Source organism: Myotis yumanensis, unplaced genomic scaffold, assembly GCF_028538775.1.
Source record: "Myotis yumanensis isolate MYYU_CA2020_CCGP unplaced genomic scaffold, mMyoYum1.0.hap1 SCAF_5, whole genome shotgun sequence".
In the NCBI taxonomy this organism is placed as follows: domain Eukaryota; kingdom Metazoa; phylum Chordata; class Mammalia; order Chiroptera; family Vespertilionidae; genus Myotis; species Myotis yumanensis.
Window position 1 is genome coordinate 77,642,817 of NW_027223756.1, and position 18,202 is coordinate 77,661,018.

Genomic DNA, 18,202 nt, shown 5'->3' on the forward strand with positions numbered 1-18,202 from the left:
GGTTTGCGCAGCGGGCGCTGGACCGGGCGCTGGACGCGGTGCAGCCTCGGGCAGAGCGCGGTGAGTCCGGGTCGGTGAGCCGGTGGGTTGGGGCGGGGGGGGGGGCGGGGGGACGGGTGGGCTCCTGAAATGGGGCAGAGGGGCCCCTCCCTGAGCCTCAGTCCTCCCGGGCGTCGCGTTGTGTGGACGTGGCTTCGCAGATGCGTGGACGGGCAGGGGGACTGTGGCTGTGTGGACATGTGGACTGGCCGTGTGCACGCAGAGGGCTGTGTAGACCCCTCTGGGGTATGTGAACCCGTGTAGATGCGGCGCACCCGCGCGTGCACACTGCAGGCAGGAGGTCCCCAGGACTCCCCATCCCCGACGGCAGTTTTCTGGCCTTTCTGTGAATTAAGGTGACTAAAACCAAGGGTGGTGCCTCAGCCCGGAGCCTTGGGGTGAGGGCGTGGGGAGGGGGCCGGGGCGTGGGCAGAACTCAGATGGGCAAAGATGGGTAAAGACTGGCTTGTGTTTGTTAGGGAGTCCCTGTGCTCCTCTCCCTGTCTCAGTTTCTTAGTTGCTGGCGAGTGACTAAAATGACAAGGATTTGGGGGGTAACAGTTTGGGGAGGGTGTTATAAGCCTGAAACTGGGGTGGAGTTGTCTTTGCCGGGGGATTTAGTTACACGGCACAGAAAGCCATTCTCCACACGTTTTGTGATGTTCTCCGAGTTCCCATGGTCTCATTAGAAATGTGTGTATTTCCCACGACTTGGCTGAGGAGGGCCAAGTCCTCACTCCCCTTACCCATCTTTCAGGGGTCAAAGCCGGGCTCCCGGGACCCCACACGGGAAGGCATGGGCGTTGGGATGGCCAGAGGTTTGGGGAACATGTCTTCACATCCCCCAGGCCCCTCGGCCCAGTTCGTGTTCACTTACTGGGACTGTGAGAAGCCCCTGTGAACCCAGGGCACAGGTGACACCTTTTGTGCATCGTGATTGTGGGACATAACATCTGACAAGCAGGGGTGGTGGCCTCCACGGCACCTCTGCCTGTGCCCACGGGGTGCTGAGCCTGCAGACCCCGAGCCCAGGTGGTGCGTGTGTGTGTGTTTGTGAGACTGTGTGGTTGCGCCATGTGTGTGACCACATGTGTGACTGCATGTGGTCATGATTGTGTGTGGTTGTGTCAATACATGTTTGTGTCTAGGTCTGTGTCTGGTTGTGTGTGCCTGTGTGGTCACCTGTGTGTGAGATTGTATGTGATTGTGTGTGGTCATGATGATGAGTGGTTGTATCATGGTGTGTTGTGTGCCTGTGTAACTGTGTATGGTTGTGCATGTAGTGATAGTGTGTGGTTGTATATGATTGTGTAATTACGTGTGATCACAGGTGGCTGTGTCCTTGTGTGTGGTTGTATGTGATGATGTGTTTCTGTGTGTCTGTATAACTACGTTTGTGGTGTGCAATTGGCTTTGGCTTAGTCGCAACAGTGTGTGGTTGCGTGAGGTTAAGTGTATGACTGTGTGTGGGGGGGCCCCCCTTACAAGCTTCCTCATCTGGAAAACGGGGCAAGAGTCACTGTGCTGACACGAATGTAACGGCCACGCATCCCGAGTCCATGTTGCAGTGGGCAGCCCTCTTGTCCCAGCAAACAAAAGCCCAGACGTGTGTCCATGCTCTCATACAGTGTGGATGCGAGTGGGTGGGCCCGGAGCCCCTCCTGTGTGTGTGTGTGTGTGTGTGGTGGTCAAAGTTGTCTTTGCAGATTTGTGAGGGCATAGGGTGCAAAACACGTGGCTTGCAGTGTAGACAGAAGCATGCTGGATGGCCTTTCACCAAGGCTGGGACTCTGATGTGGAACCGCCCGTGACAGAAAGGCCTCTCCCGTTACCGCAGCCGTCCGTCCACTCGGGCGCGGCGGCAGGTGGGACTGCAGAGTGAACGCGTAGAGGCAGGTGTTCCCCTGACGTGGCCAGGTGAGTCCTGTCGGCTGTGGAGGAGGCTGGGGTGGAAGCAGAGCGGGCCTGGGTCTGGGCTGCTGTTCTCATCCTTTGGGAAAGAAGGAGAGAGGGACCGGCGGGGAGAGGGTGTGTGTGATGGAGCCGTGTGGATGCCACTGTCTCTGGTCCCCGTCTTCATGGCTCACCTGCCTCACCTGGACAGCAGGGTCCTGGGGTTCGTGGTAGAGAAGTCACTAGCAAAATGGGAGGAATTCCTGGAATTCTAGGAATTGTGTGCGTTTAAGAGAGGAGGGGAGAAGGGCTGAGAGAGACAGAGAGAGGCAGAGACAGAGGCAGAGAAACAGAGATAGAGAGAGAGGGGCAGAGAGACAGACAGACAAGAGATCAAAAGGCAGAGAGAGAGAGAGAGACAGAGAGATGGAGGCAGACACAGACAGACAGGGAGAGGCGAGAGACAGATATAGAGAGACAGAGAGGCAGAGACAAGACAAAGAGAGACAAAGAAGCGGAGAGAGACAGACAGAGATAGAGAAGCGGACAGAAACATATACATAGAGACAGAGATGCAGAGACAGAGAGATCGTCTCCTCAGGCTCAGTTTGTCATCTATAAAGTGAGGACAGCTGTGCGGCCCCCTGAGCGCTCACTTAACTCACTGAGTCTGTGAGCGCACAGGTGCTAGGCGTGGACGTGGTGCTCATGGTTGCTTCTCTGGGCATAAGCACATCAGCTCCACGCAAGAGAGGACAGGGAAATGGCTGTTTCCAGCTAATTACGTGAATCTGCGTGGCTTTAAAATTAACCCTGAGGATAACCTGTTCAGAGTTGTTGGCTGATATCTGCGTAAGGCTTTGTTTTTTTTACTTACTTTACCTCTGTTAGTTAAAGAAAATGATTCCTAAGAAAGAAAAAAAAGAAAGAAAATGATTCTGGAATAATTTCAGTTGCAAAGATAGCAGGGAAGGCCCCATTCACCCTTCGCCCAGCTTCCGCTGGTATTAAAATCTATGTAATGCCCGGCCAGCGTGGCTCGGTGGTTGAGCATCAACCTATGAACCAGGAGGTCATGGTTTGATTCCAGATTGGGGCACATGCCTGGAATGTGGACTCAATCCCCCAGTGCAGGGCATGCAGGAGGCAGCAAATCAATGATTCTCTCTAATCATTGATGTTTCTATCTCTCTCTCCTGCTCCCTTCCTCTCTGAAGTCAATAAAAATATATTTTAAAAAATTTTATGTAGCCACAGCACAATAATCAGAACTAAAAAATTAATATTGTCAGCACTCTCAGAGACTTTAATTTCCTGTGTTCCCACTCACGTCTTTTCTGTCCTGGGATCCAAGCCAGGGACCCCCATTGCATTCAGGACCTGTATTCATTTTAAATGACAGAAGTCCTACGTGATTGGGGGTTTCTTTTTTCAAACCTGGGCGTCTTCATCTATTTTCCTGCGTATCACCGGGGTGTTTGTCGACTTCTCCCCTGCACCCCACCCCCAAGATCTCCAACTCCATTTCCCCTGTGCATGTTATAAAGCTGCAAGAACACCAGATATCATCACCACAAATAGTTTTCTCACAAATACCTCTTCCCATGAAAACCTAACAAAAAGTCCACAGACAAAGAGAAAAAAGCAGACCAAACTTATCAAATTTCCTTTAGGCTTGCGGAGTGATTTATTTCATGCAGTTGGGGCAAAGGGGAGGGAGTTTTTCCTGGCTTGGTTTGAACCTGAGGAAGAGGGTGGGGAGTCGCAGCAGAGGCGATGTAGACAAATGATGCCTGTTCCATAAACACGCCTTGGCTGCAGGGGGACCGAAAATGGGGAGACACGTGGGGTGAGAGATTCTAAAATCTAGGATCACCTTGGATTAACAGAAAGAAAAGGGTCCTGCAGACAGGTGGGCAAGAGGCGATGGAGCTGAGAGTGAGTTGGGGGAGACGTGTAGGTGCCAGGGGCAAAGCTGATAGGAAGTTAGGGGTTAGCGGTTTTGTTGAAGTTTTTTTTTTTTTTTAATTGATTTCAGAGAAAGGAAGGGAGAAGAAAGAAATAGAAACAATGATGACAGAGAATCATTGATTGGCTGCCTCCTGCACACCCCTTACTGGGAATTGAGGCCGCAACCTGGGCATGTGCCCTTGAAAGGAATCGAACCTGGGACCCTTCAGTCTGCAGGCTGATGCTCTGTCCATTGAGCCAAACCAGCTAGGGCTTTTTTTTTTTTTTTTTTTTTTAAATTATTTTTTTACAGAGAAGAAGGGAGAGGGATAGAGAATTAGAAACATCGATGAGAGAGAAACATCGATCAGCTGCCTCCTGCACATCTCCTACTGGGGATGTGCCCGCAACCAAGGTGCATGCCCTTGACCGGAATCGAACCTGGGACCCTTCAGTCCGCAGGCCGACGCTCTATCCACTGAACCAAACTGGTTAGGGCTGAAGTTGATAGCTTATCCTGCTTGGAAGAAAGTGAACCCAAGCATTCTGTTCCCCCTTGGAGAGGATGAACCACTGTTTTAACCAACTAAGTAAAACTGTCCATTAAAGGCAAAGAGGAGATTCATGGTGGGCAGGAAGGACGGGGGGCTAAGGGCTGTGAAGAGACAGGTTCAGGATGGGCCACTGAGAAGACTGTGTGCTTCCTGGGAGGGAACTCGGACAACCAGACAGAAGGCTCATGGGCTCTGGAATCCTGTGTACTAGTTATCGGTTGCTGCATAACAAATTACCTCCAAATATAGCAGATTGAAGAGCAGATACTCATTATGCCAGTTTCAGTGGGTAAGAATTTGGGAGTGATGATCTGAGTGGTTCTGGCTGAGGGTCTGCCGCATCTGAAAGCTCGACTGGGGCTAGAGGAGCAACTTCAAGAATGGCTCCCTGTGTGGCTGTTGGCGGGAGGTTCCTACTTCTCGCCACGTGTGACCCTGTGTAGTGCTGCTTGAGCTTCCTCACAACATGGTGGCTGGGATGGCCTATTGAGTGATCCCAGAGAGAGTAAGGAGGAAGTCACGCATCTTTTATTATAACTTAGCCTCAGAAGTCACGATCCATCGCTTCTGGCATTAGGATTGAGTCATCAAGTAGTCTGCACTCAAAAGGAGGCAAATTGGGCTCGGCCACAAAGAGGGGAGCAAAGACTTGGTGGGCATTTTCAAACCACCACATCCTGTGACCGTGGACAAGCCGCCCAGCTCCTGTGTGCGTCCGTTTCCTCTTCTAGCGGAATATGGCTGGCCTCCCAGCAGAGTGGCGATAATGTGTGTAAATATTTAATGAGATGCATTTCTCTCCGCACATTTTCATTCTCTTGAGGAACAGTGTACCAGCTGTAGTTATCACACTGGAATCCTCCAACTGCAAGGCCAGAGCGCAGCGAGAGGTAACTCACTCTCCTGGTCAGTATCGGGGTAGAGTGGAGAGAACACTGTGGCTGTTCCCTCCCTGGCTCCCTTCTCAAAGGATCAGCCCTGTCTCCCAAAGGGACTCCAGGGCACCCAGGCTCTGCATCCTGGAAGAAACCATCCTGCCATCTACTCCCATGAGCACAGCTTACAAAACTCAGGAGAAAACAAAACAGGGGGTGTAGGGGGAACAGCCATGAGGCCATAGATAAGCACATCAGTTGCGAGGGGCATAGCATGTGCAAAGGCCCTGAGCCCGGACTGTGCCTGGAATGATTGAGGAACAGCGACGAAGCCCATGTAGCCGGATCCGACGGAGAGAGGAGGGAGGAAGACAGAAACCAAAGATCAGGTAGGACCTCGGCGAGTGAGAGCCATGGGGAGGTTTGAGCAGAGGCAAGACGTGGCCTGACTCAGGTTTCTGGTGACGAGGATGGAAGCAGCCAGCCCTCGATCAGGCCAAGGCGATGCTCTCCTTGTCCCAGGGTGGAAATGGTGGAGCTGGCCCGATTCTGGATATATTTGAAGGTGAAGGCTGACAGCATTGTCAGGCAGACTGGATGGGGGCTCTGAGAAAGTGACACCAATGACCTTTTGCCCTGAGTGATCACAGGGACAGAGCTTCTGTCTGAGGGGGAAACTGTGGGAGGAACAGGTGTTGTGGGGGCATGAGAAGAGCTCTCAGGAACTCAGTTTGGTGTGTGTCAGATTGGAGATGCTTGTCAGTCATTGGATTGTGGTGACAAGTTACCGCAAATGTGGTTGCTTGAAACAGTTTCTGTTTATGATCTCACAGTTTCTGTGGGTCAGAAGTCTGGACATGACCCAGCTGGGTTCTCTGCTCAGGGTCTCACGGGACTGCAATAGGAGGGCTGGCTGGGCTGTGTTCTCATATGAAGGCCTGACTGAGGAAGGACCCACTTCCAGACTCATTCAGGTTGTTGACAGATGATGAGGGGCCCGGCTTTAGCTGGCTGTCAGCGGATAGCCACTCTCAGCTACTAGAGGCCGCTTCTCCAGCACGGTCACTTACTTCATCAAGCCAGCTCCAGTCTGCTAAGACAGAGTCTTATATGATGTCATGTAGTCATGACAGCGACGTCCCATCACCTCTGCCGTAGCCTGTTGTTTAGAAGCAAGTCATAGTTCCTGATCACACTCAAGGGGAGGAAATTACTCAGGGGTGTGAGCACCAGGAAGTAGGGGTGACAGGGTCACCTGAGGTCATCCAGAAGAAGGTTCCAGTGGCCATTTGGACCTGAGTCTGGGCTGGAACTTGTAGCCGTCAGGGATATTATAAAACCACAAACCGGAGGGGGTCATGGGGGCACAGCTCTATGTAGTCCATGAACATAGTTATTTAATCTTCTTTAAATGGCCTTCCTTTTAAACCTAACATTTTTTTTAAAGAAACTTAGTTGTTGACATGTACAAATAGAAAACAAGTAAGAGAATGCAACTTTTCATTTCTTTTTTCTTGTTTGTTGTTTGTTAATCCTCACCTGAGGATATTTTTTTCCATTGATTTTTAGAGAGAGAGGAAGGGAGAGAGAGAAACATCCATGTGAGAGAAACATCAATCAGTTGCCTCCTCTATGCACCCCGACCAGAGATCGAACCCAAAAAGTAGGTATGTGCCCTGACAGGGGAATCGAATCCCAACCTTTTGGTCTATGGGATGACGTATCAACCAACTGAGCCACCAACCAGGGCTTAATTTTTATTTTAAAAAATTGTTGCATAGCCCAGCTGGTGTGGCTCAGTGGTTGAGCATCAACCTATGAGCCAGGAGGTCACAGTTCTATTCCCAGTCAGGGCACATGCCTGGAGTGCAGGCTCCATCCTCAGTGGGGGATGTGCAGGTGGCAGCCGATCAGTGTTCCTCTCTCATCGATGTTTCTCTCTCTCTCTCTCTCTCCCTTCCTCTCTGAAATCAATAAAGATATCTTTTAAAAAATTGTTGCATATATTATTTACCTTGTGGACCACGGTCTTTGGAGCCCCCCTTAAATTTTGCCCCCTGAAGCCAGGGCCTCGATCACCTCCCCCTCGGCCTCGGCCTTGCCCTTGGCCTGGGTCTCCTCCCAGCAAGCTCTGCATCTGAGGTTCACTCTTTTTGGAAACAAACGCTGGCAAGCATGAGAGTGCATTAAGGACACGCTGGCCTTAAAACGAGACTCTCCGTGTCACCGCCAGGAGGTTGCAAACGGGCGTTCCGGCCTCACCCGCTACTACGGCTCAGTTCACAACGTCCTCTTGCTTAGCACCTCCTCAGAAAACCCCCAAGTTGTTCCAGACCCTTCCTGGCAGGTGGAGACGGAAGGGGAGTCGGGTGGCCCGATGTCCTGATTTCCAGGTTCAAGCTGGAGCCGTTCGAGTGGCCTAGGATGATCTGTCGCCGCAGGGGGGAGTGACGGGCTGGATGCGAGTCAGGCCTCTGCCTCCCTCCGGGGACAGAGGACAGTGCGTGTCTGACGCTGGGGGCTGGTCGAACCACAGGCTCGAGTGGGGGACGTCAGCGCTAACAACTCACAGTTTCGTTCTGCTCCGTATCTGGATTCCTTCCCTGTATCTTGGTGAACCCTTCAGATCTGAGATCTGGCGCCGATCCGTCTCAAAACGATGGGGATCGTTCCTCGGCCTGGGGCCAGCGAGCCCCTCGCCCACTCATATCTCTCATTTTGCAGCTGCACATCTACTCTTCAGCTTTGTCTGGGGTGTTCTCATGTATCTCTCAAGCTCAGGCGGTAACTTATCCTCCTATGCGGCTTTCAAAAACATTAATTATGCCTCATCCTGTCAAGGCTTTCTCCTCGCTCCAGGCTGCGGAGCCCGCGGGGGCCCGTGTGCTCTCTCTTATTTCTCTTAATCAGCTATCTTCCCTCTTTCTACTCAGCTTTTGTGTCCCATTCTCTCCTACCCCCGATCTTTGCAAAAAATAAAAATAAAGCAAATGCTAGAAGAGATTGTGTCGTCTGAGATTAGGGGTGTCGAGGATCTTCCAGATCCTCCCATCCCTTTGCCTCTCTCGTAAGCAAAACACCCACTTGTCTGAGACAGGCTGTCTCCATTCCATCTGAGTGAAAAGAAAAAGGTACATCTAAACGGGCATGTTTGTGTTTCATCTACCCAACACCAAATCATTTATTTGGCTGACTTTTTTTTTTTTTTTTTTAAGCGCTAAATGAACTTTACATCTTGATCAGAAGTTTACTTCTACTTAGAAAGATGGGTGTTTGGGGACATTTGGGTATTACATGGCTGTTACCTTATGACTTGCTCATTGGACCATGACGACTCCAGCTTCTGCTTGTCAACCTGAGATGGAAGATAAAGCAACCCAGGCGGGTGGCTGCCGGAGGTGTGTGGTTTGCTTGTTGCAAAGCTCATAAGCACACGGCCCGTTTCTTCTTTGGCAACATTGTCAGCTCTTCACTCAAGCAGTAGAGGCCTTGTCCAGGCCAACTGTTTGCAGAAACTTTGCGGGAAGATGAGAGAAGGTGCAGAAGGCGAATTCCCGCCCTTGAAGAACTCACGGGCACCGCAGAGTCTCTGTAAAATGGGTGCATCCGTGGAGAACTCTATAATCGATTCCCAAGCCAGCCCCTGCCACCCACCATCCTACCCTCAGCCTCTGGATGTGACTCTAGGGACCGCCTCTGTGTGGGATTGCACAGAGCGTGTCCTTCTGTGACCGGCTGATGTCCCTGAGCATAACGTCCTCAAGGGCCGTCCATGTGGTAGCAGGGTCAGGATGTCTTTGAGCAGAACCAACGTGGAATGGCTGGGTGTGGTGGGTGCTGAGGGATGAGCTGGGAGGGTGTTGGGGCTGAGAGTTTGAACTTGGCGCTGAGGGTGGTGAAGAGCGGTGGAGGAGCAGGAAGTTATGCCGTCGTGTGTAGATGGGTCAGCTTTCTCCCTCTGGGCACCACTGACGTTCGGGGCATCCTGGGCACTGTGGGGTGCTGATCAACACCTCTGACCCCCACCCACTCCATGCCAGGAGCACCCCCAATTGTGATAACCAAAGATGTTCCCAGATGTCGCCAGGGTCCCCTGGGAGCAGAATCAGACCCAGATGAGAATCCTGGTTTAGGCAGAGAGCTCTAGTTGTATGAAAAACACTGGTAGGTAGGGGCAAGCCTGGAGTTAGCAAGAAAGCCACTAGCCCAGGGAAGGGGTGAGGGTTGTGAAAGCTGGCATAGGTGGGTGGTGTCCCTGGAGAGGAGGAAGGGAGGAGACTGGCTGGAGGAGGTGACCGGCCAGGAGGGGAAGGAGGAAGGAGGAGTGACAGAACACTCTGGGGCTTGTCTAGAGTATCAGCGGATGGGGGAAGTGGTACCCGATTGGATGAAGGAGTAGGTACTGTGATTGGCAGGCCTGGGGGACAGGTGGGTGGGGCACCACATGGGGACACCATGATTCCCAAAGAGGGGAATTCTGGGAAGACAAAAATGACATTGTCACCCACATGGCACAGAAAATTACTAAAGGGACAAACCTGATGAACCAGAGGTAACGAGGCCTGAGAGTGACCTGCCTCTGGGGTCATAGATTAGTCAGGTTGCAGCTGGAATGTGGACATTCGTCTTCTGATGGCCAGCAGTTCTCCCCCGTGACCCAGAGAACAGTGGGGGAAGGCATTCTCCCTACAAAGATGCCTGATGCCTGGATCAGCCCCAATCCTCTCTCCAAGGCCAGCACTGGGCAGCACTGCCCACCAGCCTGTATGAGTGTCCTGTTGCTGCTGTGACAAAGTGAACCCACAGGGTTATACCCAGGTGTGGGAGGGCTGGTCCTTCTGGAGGCTCCGGGCGAATCGTTTTCGGCCTTTTCCAGCTTCTAGCGGTGCCATGTCCCAGGCTCTCAGCTCTTCCTCCATCTTCCCAGCCAGCAGCAGAGCCTCTTCCATCTGACCCTCCCTCCTCCGTCTTATGGGGACCCTGTGATGGCACTGGACCCCCTGTAGTCCAGGGTCGTCCCCATCTCAGGGTTATTTACTTAACTCCACCTGCGAAGCCCCTTTACCATGTGAGTCAGGTGTTCACAGGCCCGGGACCAGGATGGGGATATCTCTGGAGGCCCTATTAGTGCCCAAGCAACATGCCGTTTCTGCGGAAGCACCAGAGACACTGCCAGGATTTTTGGATTGAGCAGTTGCTGCCTTCTCTGAGCCTTGCTTGGTTCAAAGGCAGATTCTGCAGCCTGATTTTTATCTGCTCTACACCGAGCCTGCCAACTGCGGGATGAGGTTTCCCTGCCCTTCGAGGAGGGCCACGGTGGGGTCGAGCCGGGGCACGGAGCACTGGTGTTCAGGGAGCTCTGCCTGCGTTTCCTGCTTGGGTCACAGATGCTCGCTGTTGGCTCCCCTCATCCTGGGCATTTCTGTGGAGACACAGTTCCAGGCGTCCCATTGTCCCCGTGGTTCTGAGACTGTGTCCCCACACCAGCTCTTTCTTCTCGCATTCCAGTTTCCAGCAGTTCCTCTCTTTCTCTTTCTTAAAAATTTTCCTTCCTTTTTACTTTTTATAACATAAAATCCACCAACTTCACCATTAAACCCTAACTCCATCTCCCCAGCCCCAGCCTCCGACGCCCACCATCCGCTTTCTGTCTGTGGCCCTGACTCCTTGGCCTCCTCTGAGTGGATCACACAGCGTTTGTCCTGCAGTGTCTGGCTTCTCTCACTGAGCCTAAGTCCTCAAGCTTCATCCACATGGTGGCAAGGAACAGGGCTTCCCTTTTTTAAAAAATCCTCACTTGAGGATTTTTTTCCATTGATTTTTAGGGAGAGTAGAAGAGAGGGAAAGACAGAGAGAAACATCGATGTGAGAGAAACACATCGCCTGGTTGCCTCCTGCACGCGCCCCAACCAGGGCCCGGGCCAGGGAGGAGCCTGCAACCAAGGTACCTGCCCTTGATGGGAATCGAACCCAGGACCCTTCGGTCTGCAGGCCGAGGCTCTATCCACTGAGCCACACCGGCTATGGCAGTGCTTCTTTCCTCTTCATGGCTGACTGACACCCCAGTGTGTGGATGGGCCCCATCGTGTTATTCACCACTCATCGATGGGCATGGGGGTCTGCCGCCTCTTGGTTGTTGTGAATCATGCTGCTGTGAGCCGGGTGTGCCAGTACTTGTTTGAGTCCCACTTCCCATTCCTTTGGGCATCTACCCGGAAGTGGAACTGCTGAGTCATATACTAGTAGTGACTCTATTTAATTATTTGAGGAACCACCAAGCTGTTTTCCAGGCAGCTGCCCCATTTCTCATTCCCACAAACAGGGCATCAGGGTTAGGTAGGTTTCCCCACATCCTCACCAACATTTGTTATCATCTGGTGTGTGTGTCTGTGTGTGAGTGTGAGTGTGAGTGTCTGTGTGAGTGTGTCTGTGTATGTCTGTGTCTGTGTCTGTGTGTGTGAGTGTGTGTGTGTGAGTGTGTGTGAGTGTGTCTGTGTGTGTGTGTGTGTCTGTGTGAGTGTGTCTGTGTGTGTTGTGTCATGTGTGTGTGTGTGTGTGTGTCTGTGTGAGTGTGTCTGTGTGTGTTGTGTGTCTGTGTGTGTGTGTGTCTGTGTGAGTGTGTCTGTGTGAGTGTGTCTGTGTGTGTGTTGTGTGTCGTGTGTCTGTGTGTCTGTGTGTGTGTGAGTGTGTCTGTGTGTGTTGTGTGTCGTGTGTCTGTGTGTGTGTGAGTGTGTGTGTGTGAGTGTGTCTGTGTGTGTCTGTGTGTCTGTGTCTCTGTGTGTGTGTCTGTGTGAGTGTGTCTGTGTGTGTGTTGTGTGTCGTGTGTCTGTGTCTGTGTGTCTGTGAGTGTGTGTGTGAGTGTGTCTGTGTGAGTGTGTCTGTGTGTGTTGTGTCGTGTGTCTGTGTGCGTCTGTGTGTCTGTGTGTGTGTGTGTGAGTGTGTCTGTGTGAGTGTGTCTGTGTGTCTGTGTGTGTGTGTCTCTGTGTCTGAGTGTGTCTGTGTGAGTGTGTCTCTGTGTGTGTGAGTGTGTGTCTCTGTGTGAGTGTGTGTCTGTGTGTGTGAGTGTGTGTGTGTCTGTGTGTGTGTGTGTGTCTCTGCGTGAGTGTGTGTCTATGTGTGTGTCTGTGTGTGTGTCTCTGTGTGTGTGAGTGTGTGTCTCTGCGTGAGCGTGTGTCTGTGTGTGTCTGTGTGTGTGTGTATCTGTGTGTGTGTCTCTGTGTGTGTCTCTGTGTGTCTGTGTGTGTCTGTGTGTGTGTGTCTGTGTGTGTGTTATAGTAGCTGTCCTAATGGCTATGAAATCTCTCCTCTGTAACTCTTCCTTTGTGAGGAGTTCAGGGCTGACCCTAAGGTCACAGGTCTAGTCTCCATGCTGGTTTCATGCTTCTAAGGCAGCTCCTCAGGTTTCTGCTTCCTGGGGTACACGGCCTATAGAACCCCTTCCCCGTGAGTGTGAGGAACCACGGCATATGACGCCACGGTCCCTCCCGTGATTGGGTCACGTTAGATGAGCAGAGTGGCAGTGTGGCTCCCAGGGTCACGTTCTCTAGGACTCCGCCCCAGCTGACAGGGCGCAGTTCCCCGTGGGCTAGATGAGTCGCTGCTATGCTGTTGGGGGGCCTGTGAGCAGGAGGCCCCAGGAGCTGAAAGCAGCCCCGGCTCAACAGCCAGAAAGAAAACAGGGACCTCAGTGCCACCATCGCAAGAAAACGCGTTTTGCCAACAATAGGAGCTCGGAAGTGGTCCCTTCCCCATTGACCCCCTGGACGAGGGTGCAGCTGAGGTGACACCGGGACTGCAGCCTCGTGAGACCCTGAGCAGGGGACTCTGCTTAAACGCCAGGATCCCGGCCCCCCGAAACCTTGAGAAAAGCCATGTGCATTGTTTCGAGTTGCTGCATTTCCGGTAATTTGTCACAAAGCAGCAGCTGACGACACACTTCCTCTGCGTTGCCCTCCCGCCCTCTCTCCCGCCATGGGCTTTCCGCATGCTTCGTTCTGACTGTCCGAACATCTGTTCCTTCCACCGGGCACTTGCTGAATCCTTATTTATCCTTCGGAATTCAGCTACCTCCTCCCTCCCTCAGGAAGCCTCCTCGGACCCCCGTCTAGATCGGAGCGCAGAGTCCCATGGATAGATCTGTTTTTGAGCCTTTATTGTTGCTGTACTTTTAAATTATTTCGGCCTCTGCCAGTAAGGTTCAAGCTCTGTGAGCTCAGAGAACCACATCTGCCTCATTCAGGGTTGGGTACCCAGCACCGGGCAACCAGGTCATATGTATCAGACAGATGGAGAGGCGAATGAATGGTGCTTCTATATTCGCTGCTAAATGGCAGGAGGGCCCCCCCTGTGCCCTAATGATGATGATGACAAGACAACTTGGAGAACACAGGAATCCTTAGAAAACCCGCGGCGCGGGGGCAGCCGGGGCAGCCGGGGTTGAATGAACTTAGTGTGTGTGCTTGGGGTGGGGGGGCGTCAATGAGCTCACACACTCAATTTGAGTTTCCAGCCTTAATCACAGAAGTGAATCTTGGTGTCTTTGTCCCCAAAACATTTCATCAAGCGATTCTTAGAGATTCTTGGCTCCTCGGAAAGCAATTCAGCTCAAGTGTGAGAATAAAGGGGCGAGTGTTATGCGGCCTCGCTCCCCGCCCGCCCCGTGCCCCGCCGCCCCCGCGCATCTCCCCTCTCTCATCAGCTCGGGCGGTGGCCGTGCAGAAGCCCTCATTACAGAAGCTCCTCTGCGTCACTCAACATCTACCAACTCAAATGTGAATCTCGTTGAAATGTTTCCATCACAGCGACATCTAGAGTCATGTCTGACCAAACTACAGGCCTCGCAAAGTGGACACTCAGAATCAACCATCCCAGGGACACACTCAGGCTGTAGAGTGTGTTGTTCCCCTGAAACGCACGTTGAATGGGGTGTCCCGTGTCTTATCTGACACCCAGGCCCGCTCTTCATCCCCAGGGGCCTCCAAAGTGACTCCATGGCCTTCAGGGAGGCCCCCAGCTGAGTGGCATCTTCACGGAAGCCTGTCTAGGAACATAGCATGGGATTGTCACCCAGATGTCTTCTCTGTGGTTTTCTGACGGGGGAGGTGGGGGGGTGGGGGTGGGGCGGGTGTCAGAGTCCAGGGATGGATCCTCTCCACCCACACGGTGCAGCAGCCTCCGGGAGCCAAGCCGAAGGGAGGTCATGAGAGCCACCTCTGCAGGAGGCGTGCTGGCGATTCAGCCCGTCTGGCAAGAAGGGCTCCTCTGGGGGCTGGGAATGCAGTGGGTTTGGAGAGAGGTCTGCTCAGGTCTGGGGAACCTCAGAGAATCACCCGGTGTGTGTGTGTGTGTGGGGGGGAGGGCGCTATGTCTTAAGGCTCTGTCTTAGGGCCCTTCTAGTCTTGAGTGGCAGAAACCACCTGCCTTAAGTGAAAAAGAGACTTGATTGGCTCTGGACAAAAAGTTTCAGAGGCAAAGGTGCCAGGGCTCAGCCTGCCACCCTCTCTCAGCTCTGCTTTCTGGGAACGGAGCCCCTGGAGCCCCCAGGAGGACCACAGCCCTCTATTTGGAGACTTCTGACCGCCAGTGCTGCGAGATAATAGATCCATGTTCCTTTAAGCCTCTGGGTTTAAGCTCATGTGTATTCCTTCCAGCAATGGACTCCAACGACCTCCAGAGAGCCTGCATGCACAGCCCGCATTTCTCTCCTTTAAATATCCTATATAATAAAAGGGTAATATGTAAATTGACCCTAACAGCAGAACGACTGGGAATGACTGGTCACTATGACACACACTGACCACCAGGGGGCAGATGCTTAATGCAGGAGCTGCCCCCTGGTGGTCAGTGCACTCCCACAGGGGGGAGCTCTGCTCAGCCACAAGCCAGGCTGCTGGCTGCCAGCACAGCGGTGGTGGCGGGAGCCTCTCCTGCCTCCTCAGCAGCGCTAAGGATGTCTGACTGCAGCTTAGGTCTGCTCCCCGCTGGCAAGTGGACATCCCCCGAGGGCTGCCGGGCTGCCAGAGAGTGTCTGACTGCCAGCTTAGGCCCGATCCCCCAGGGAGCGGGCCTAAGCCAGCAGGTGGACATCCACTTAGGGGTCCCAGACTGTGAGAGGTCACAGGCCGGGCTGAGGGACCCCCCGAGTGCACAAATTTTTGTGCACCGGGCCTCTAATATATATATTTATATTTATATTTATATTTATATTTATATTTATATTTATATATTTATATGTGCACACCCTGAGGTGGACGGGCATATATGTATATATATGCATATTTATTGATTTTGGAGAGGAGGGGAGAGGGAGAGAGAGCTAGAAACATCAGTGATGAGAGAGAATTATTGATTGACTGCCTCCTGCATGCCCCCTACTGGGGATTGAGCCTGCAACCCGGGCATGTGCCTTGACTGGGAATCGAACCGTGACCTCCTGGTTCATAAGTTAATGCTTAACCACTGAGCCACCCCAGCTAGGCTTTCTCTCCTTTTTAAAAAAATTTATCTATATTGTTGAAAGTATTACATATGTCTCCCCTCCCCCTTTGCCACATCTAATTTTTGAATTAGATTAACATTTAAATAGCTTGAGTAATGCAGAAACCTGTAATGTGGCCTTCTGCACGGCCAGCACGTTGAGTCCATGTTTTAGGACTTTTTAAACTAGAGTCTGCTGGTGCCTAGGGCACTGTTGGTGGCTGCCACATCTGCGCAAGATGGCTCAGGGGAAGAGAAACACCCTCCGGCGCTGATATTTTTCTGCCCCTTTTCCGCTGGCATCCAGGTGGCTGGCTGAGGGTCTGGAAGCCATGGAGCCCACCGCTGGTGAATTGCAGCTCGTGCCCAGGGCAACAAAAGAAATCCCTGCGCCCGACGCTGCGTGCTGCCGAGTGGCGCTCTCTGCTGCGGTGGCCACCAGCATCGTCATCCTCACCCTGGCAGTCCTCGTGGGTAAGTGGCCGAGGGCTTGCGTGGGTTCGTACACTGGGTGACTTGCACAGCGACGCTCAGAGGCGGCTCGGTGGTGTCCACGTGATGACCCCAGCGACAGAGGGCTGAGTGTGCAGGCGTGGAATTGCAGGCTGGCCCTTCCTGCCACGCAAGGGCTACGATGAGCAGACCAGGTTCCCCGGCACCCCCCGAGGTGGGCGGGCACACGGGCAGGCGGGTTAATACCTGCTAATTTCATTTCCCACAGCTGGGCTCTCCAGGGGAGCTCTCACAGCCGGGGGTGAAATGAACAAGTAGGGACCGGGAAATGAACTTATTAAAAGTCTCGAGAGCCGGGCCAGTGTGGCTCAGTGGTTGAGCATTGACCCATGAACTAGGACAGTGATAGCGAACCTTTTGAGCTCGGCGTGTCAGCATTTTGAAAAACCCTAACTTAACTCTGGTGCCGTGTCACATATAGAAATTTTTTGATCTTTGCAACCATAATAAAACAAAGACTTATATTTTTGATATTTATTTTATATATTTAAATGCCATTTAACAAAGAAAAATCAACCAAAAAAAATGAGTTCGTGTGTCACCTCTGACACGCGTGTCATAGGTTCGCCATCACTGAACTAGGAGGTCAGGGTTCGATTCCCGGTCAGGACACACGCAGAGGCAACCGATCTTTTTCCTCTCTCATCATTGATGTTTCTATCTCTCTCTCCCTCTCCCTTCCTCTCTCTGAAATCAACAAAAACATATTTTTTAAAAAATAAAACAAAAGTCTTAAGAAACTTGAAAAATATTTTTAAAAATGAACAATTGTCTATATTCCACCACACAACGGCTCCCATTTTATATTTGTTCCCAGTAGACATTCACAGAATTTAAGATGAAACAGGCAAAATGATGACCCATCCATATGGTGTGGGACTGCAGCTATGGAAACAACCAAGGGAGATCTTTTCATATTTCAACAGAATGTACTACAGGGCCCTACAAATTGTGCTGCCCATGATGGTGGCCCGAGCCCCATTGGCTATTTAGAGTTAAATCCACGAAAATGAAGTCATCTTTAAAAATTAAATTCCTCAGTCCCCATCAGTCACGGTCCACAGATGGCTCGTGGCTCCTGTACCGGACAGCACAGAGCTAGAACGTTCTGTCGTCTCGGGAAGTCCTGTGGCTCTGGAATGGGCTCATCCTGAGACGATAAGGTTCTTGCGGTTTTATTTGGGACTGCGAAAGTCACCTTGCTTTCATGAGATGATGATAGCAAGTAGCAGTTTGGCAATCCTATGTGGGTCCCCCTAATTTTAAAAAATATATATTTGTGGGACATCAGGAATACCTCACAGCTGGGCACAGCTCACCGGGGCCCCTAGTGGCTCTTGGCACCAAGTGCAGGAAGTTGGACTCGTGTGTATGAGTGTGCACATGTGCATGCATGTAGGCATGTGGGGGTGTGCGTGAGAGTATGTGTGTTCATGTATGTGTGAGTGTGCACGTGTGCCCATGCACGAGGGTGTATATGTGTGTGAGAGTGCGCATACGTATGTGGGTATCCTTGCACCAGGGAGAGGAGGAGGCAGGGTTTCACACCTTTATTCTAGAAGCACAGATACATTTTGTGAACAAGAGATAAACATAATCCCCAGCAGGACCCCTGAAACCAAGGAAGGCTTTAATTTAAAAAATGGCCCAGCCCTAGCCAGTTTAGCTCAGTGGGTAGAGCGTTGGCCTGTGGACTGAAGGGTCCAGGTTTGATTCCAATCAAGGGCACATGCCCGGGTTGTGGGCTGGATCCCCAGTAGCGGGTGTGCAGGAGGCAGCCGATGAATGATTCTCTCTCATCATTGATGTTTCTATCTCTCTCTCCCTCTCCCTTCCTCTCTGAAATCAATAAAAATATATTTAAAAAATAAAAGGAAAAGAAAAGAAAAAAATAAAATAAAT

The 18,202-nt window shown here is 52.0% G+C and overlaps 1 protein-coding gene across 1 annotated transcript in view; it reads left to right on the forward strand.

The window, feature by feature from the left end:
* TMPRSS9 (transmembrane serine protease 9) overlaps positions 1-18,202 on the forward strand; it is a 41,346-nt gene continuing 23,144 nt past the window's right edge. The window contains exons 1-2 of the mRNA XM_070415746.1: positions 1-60; positions 16,095-16,261. Coding sequence (XP_070271847.1) covers positions 16,120-16,261 — 142 coding nt within the window. The 5' untranslated portion in view covers positions 1-60; positions 16,095-16,119. The remainder of the gene's footprint in view (positions 61-16,094; positions 16,262-18,202) is intronic.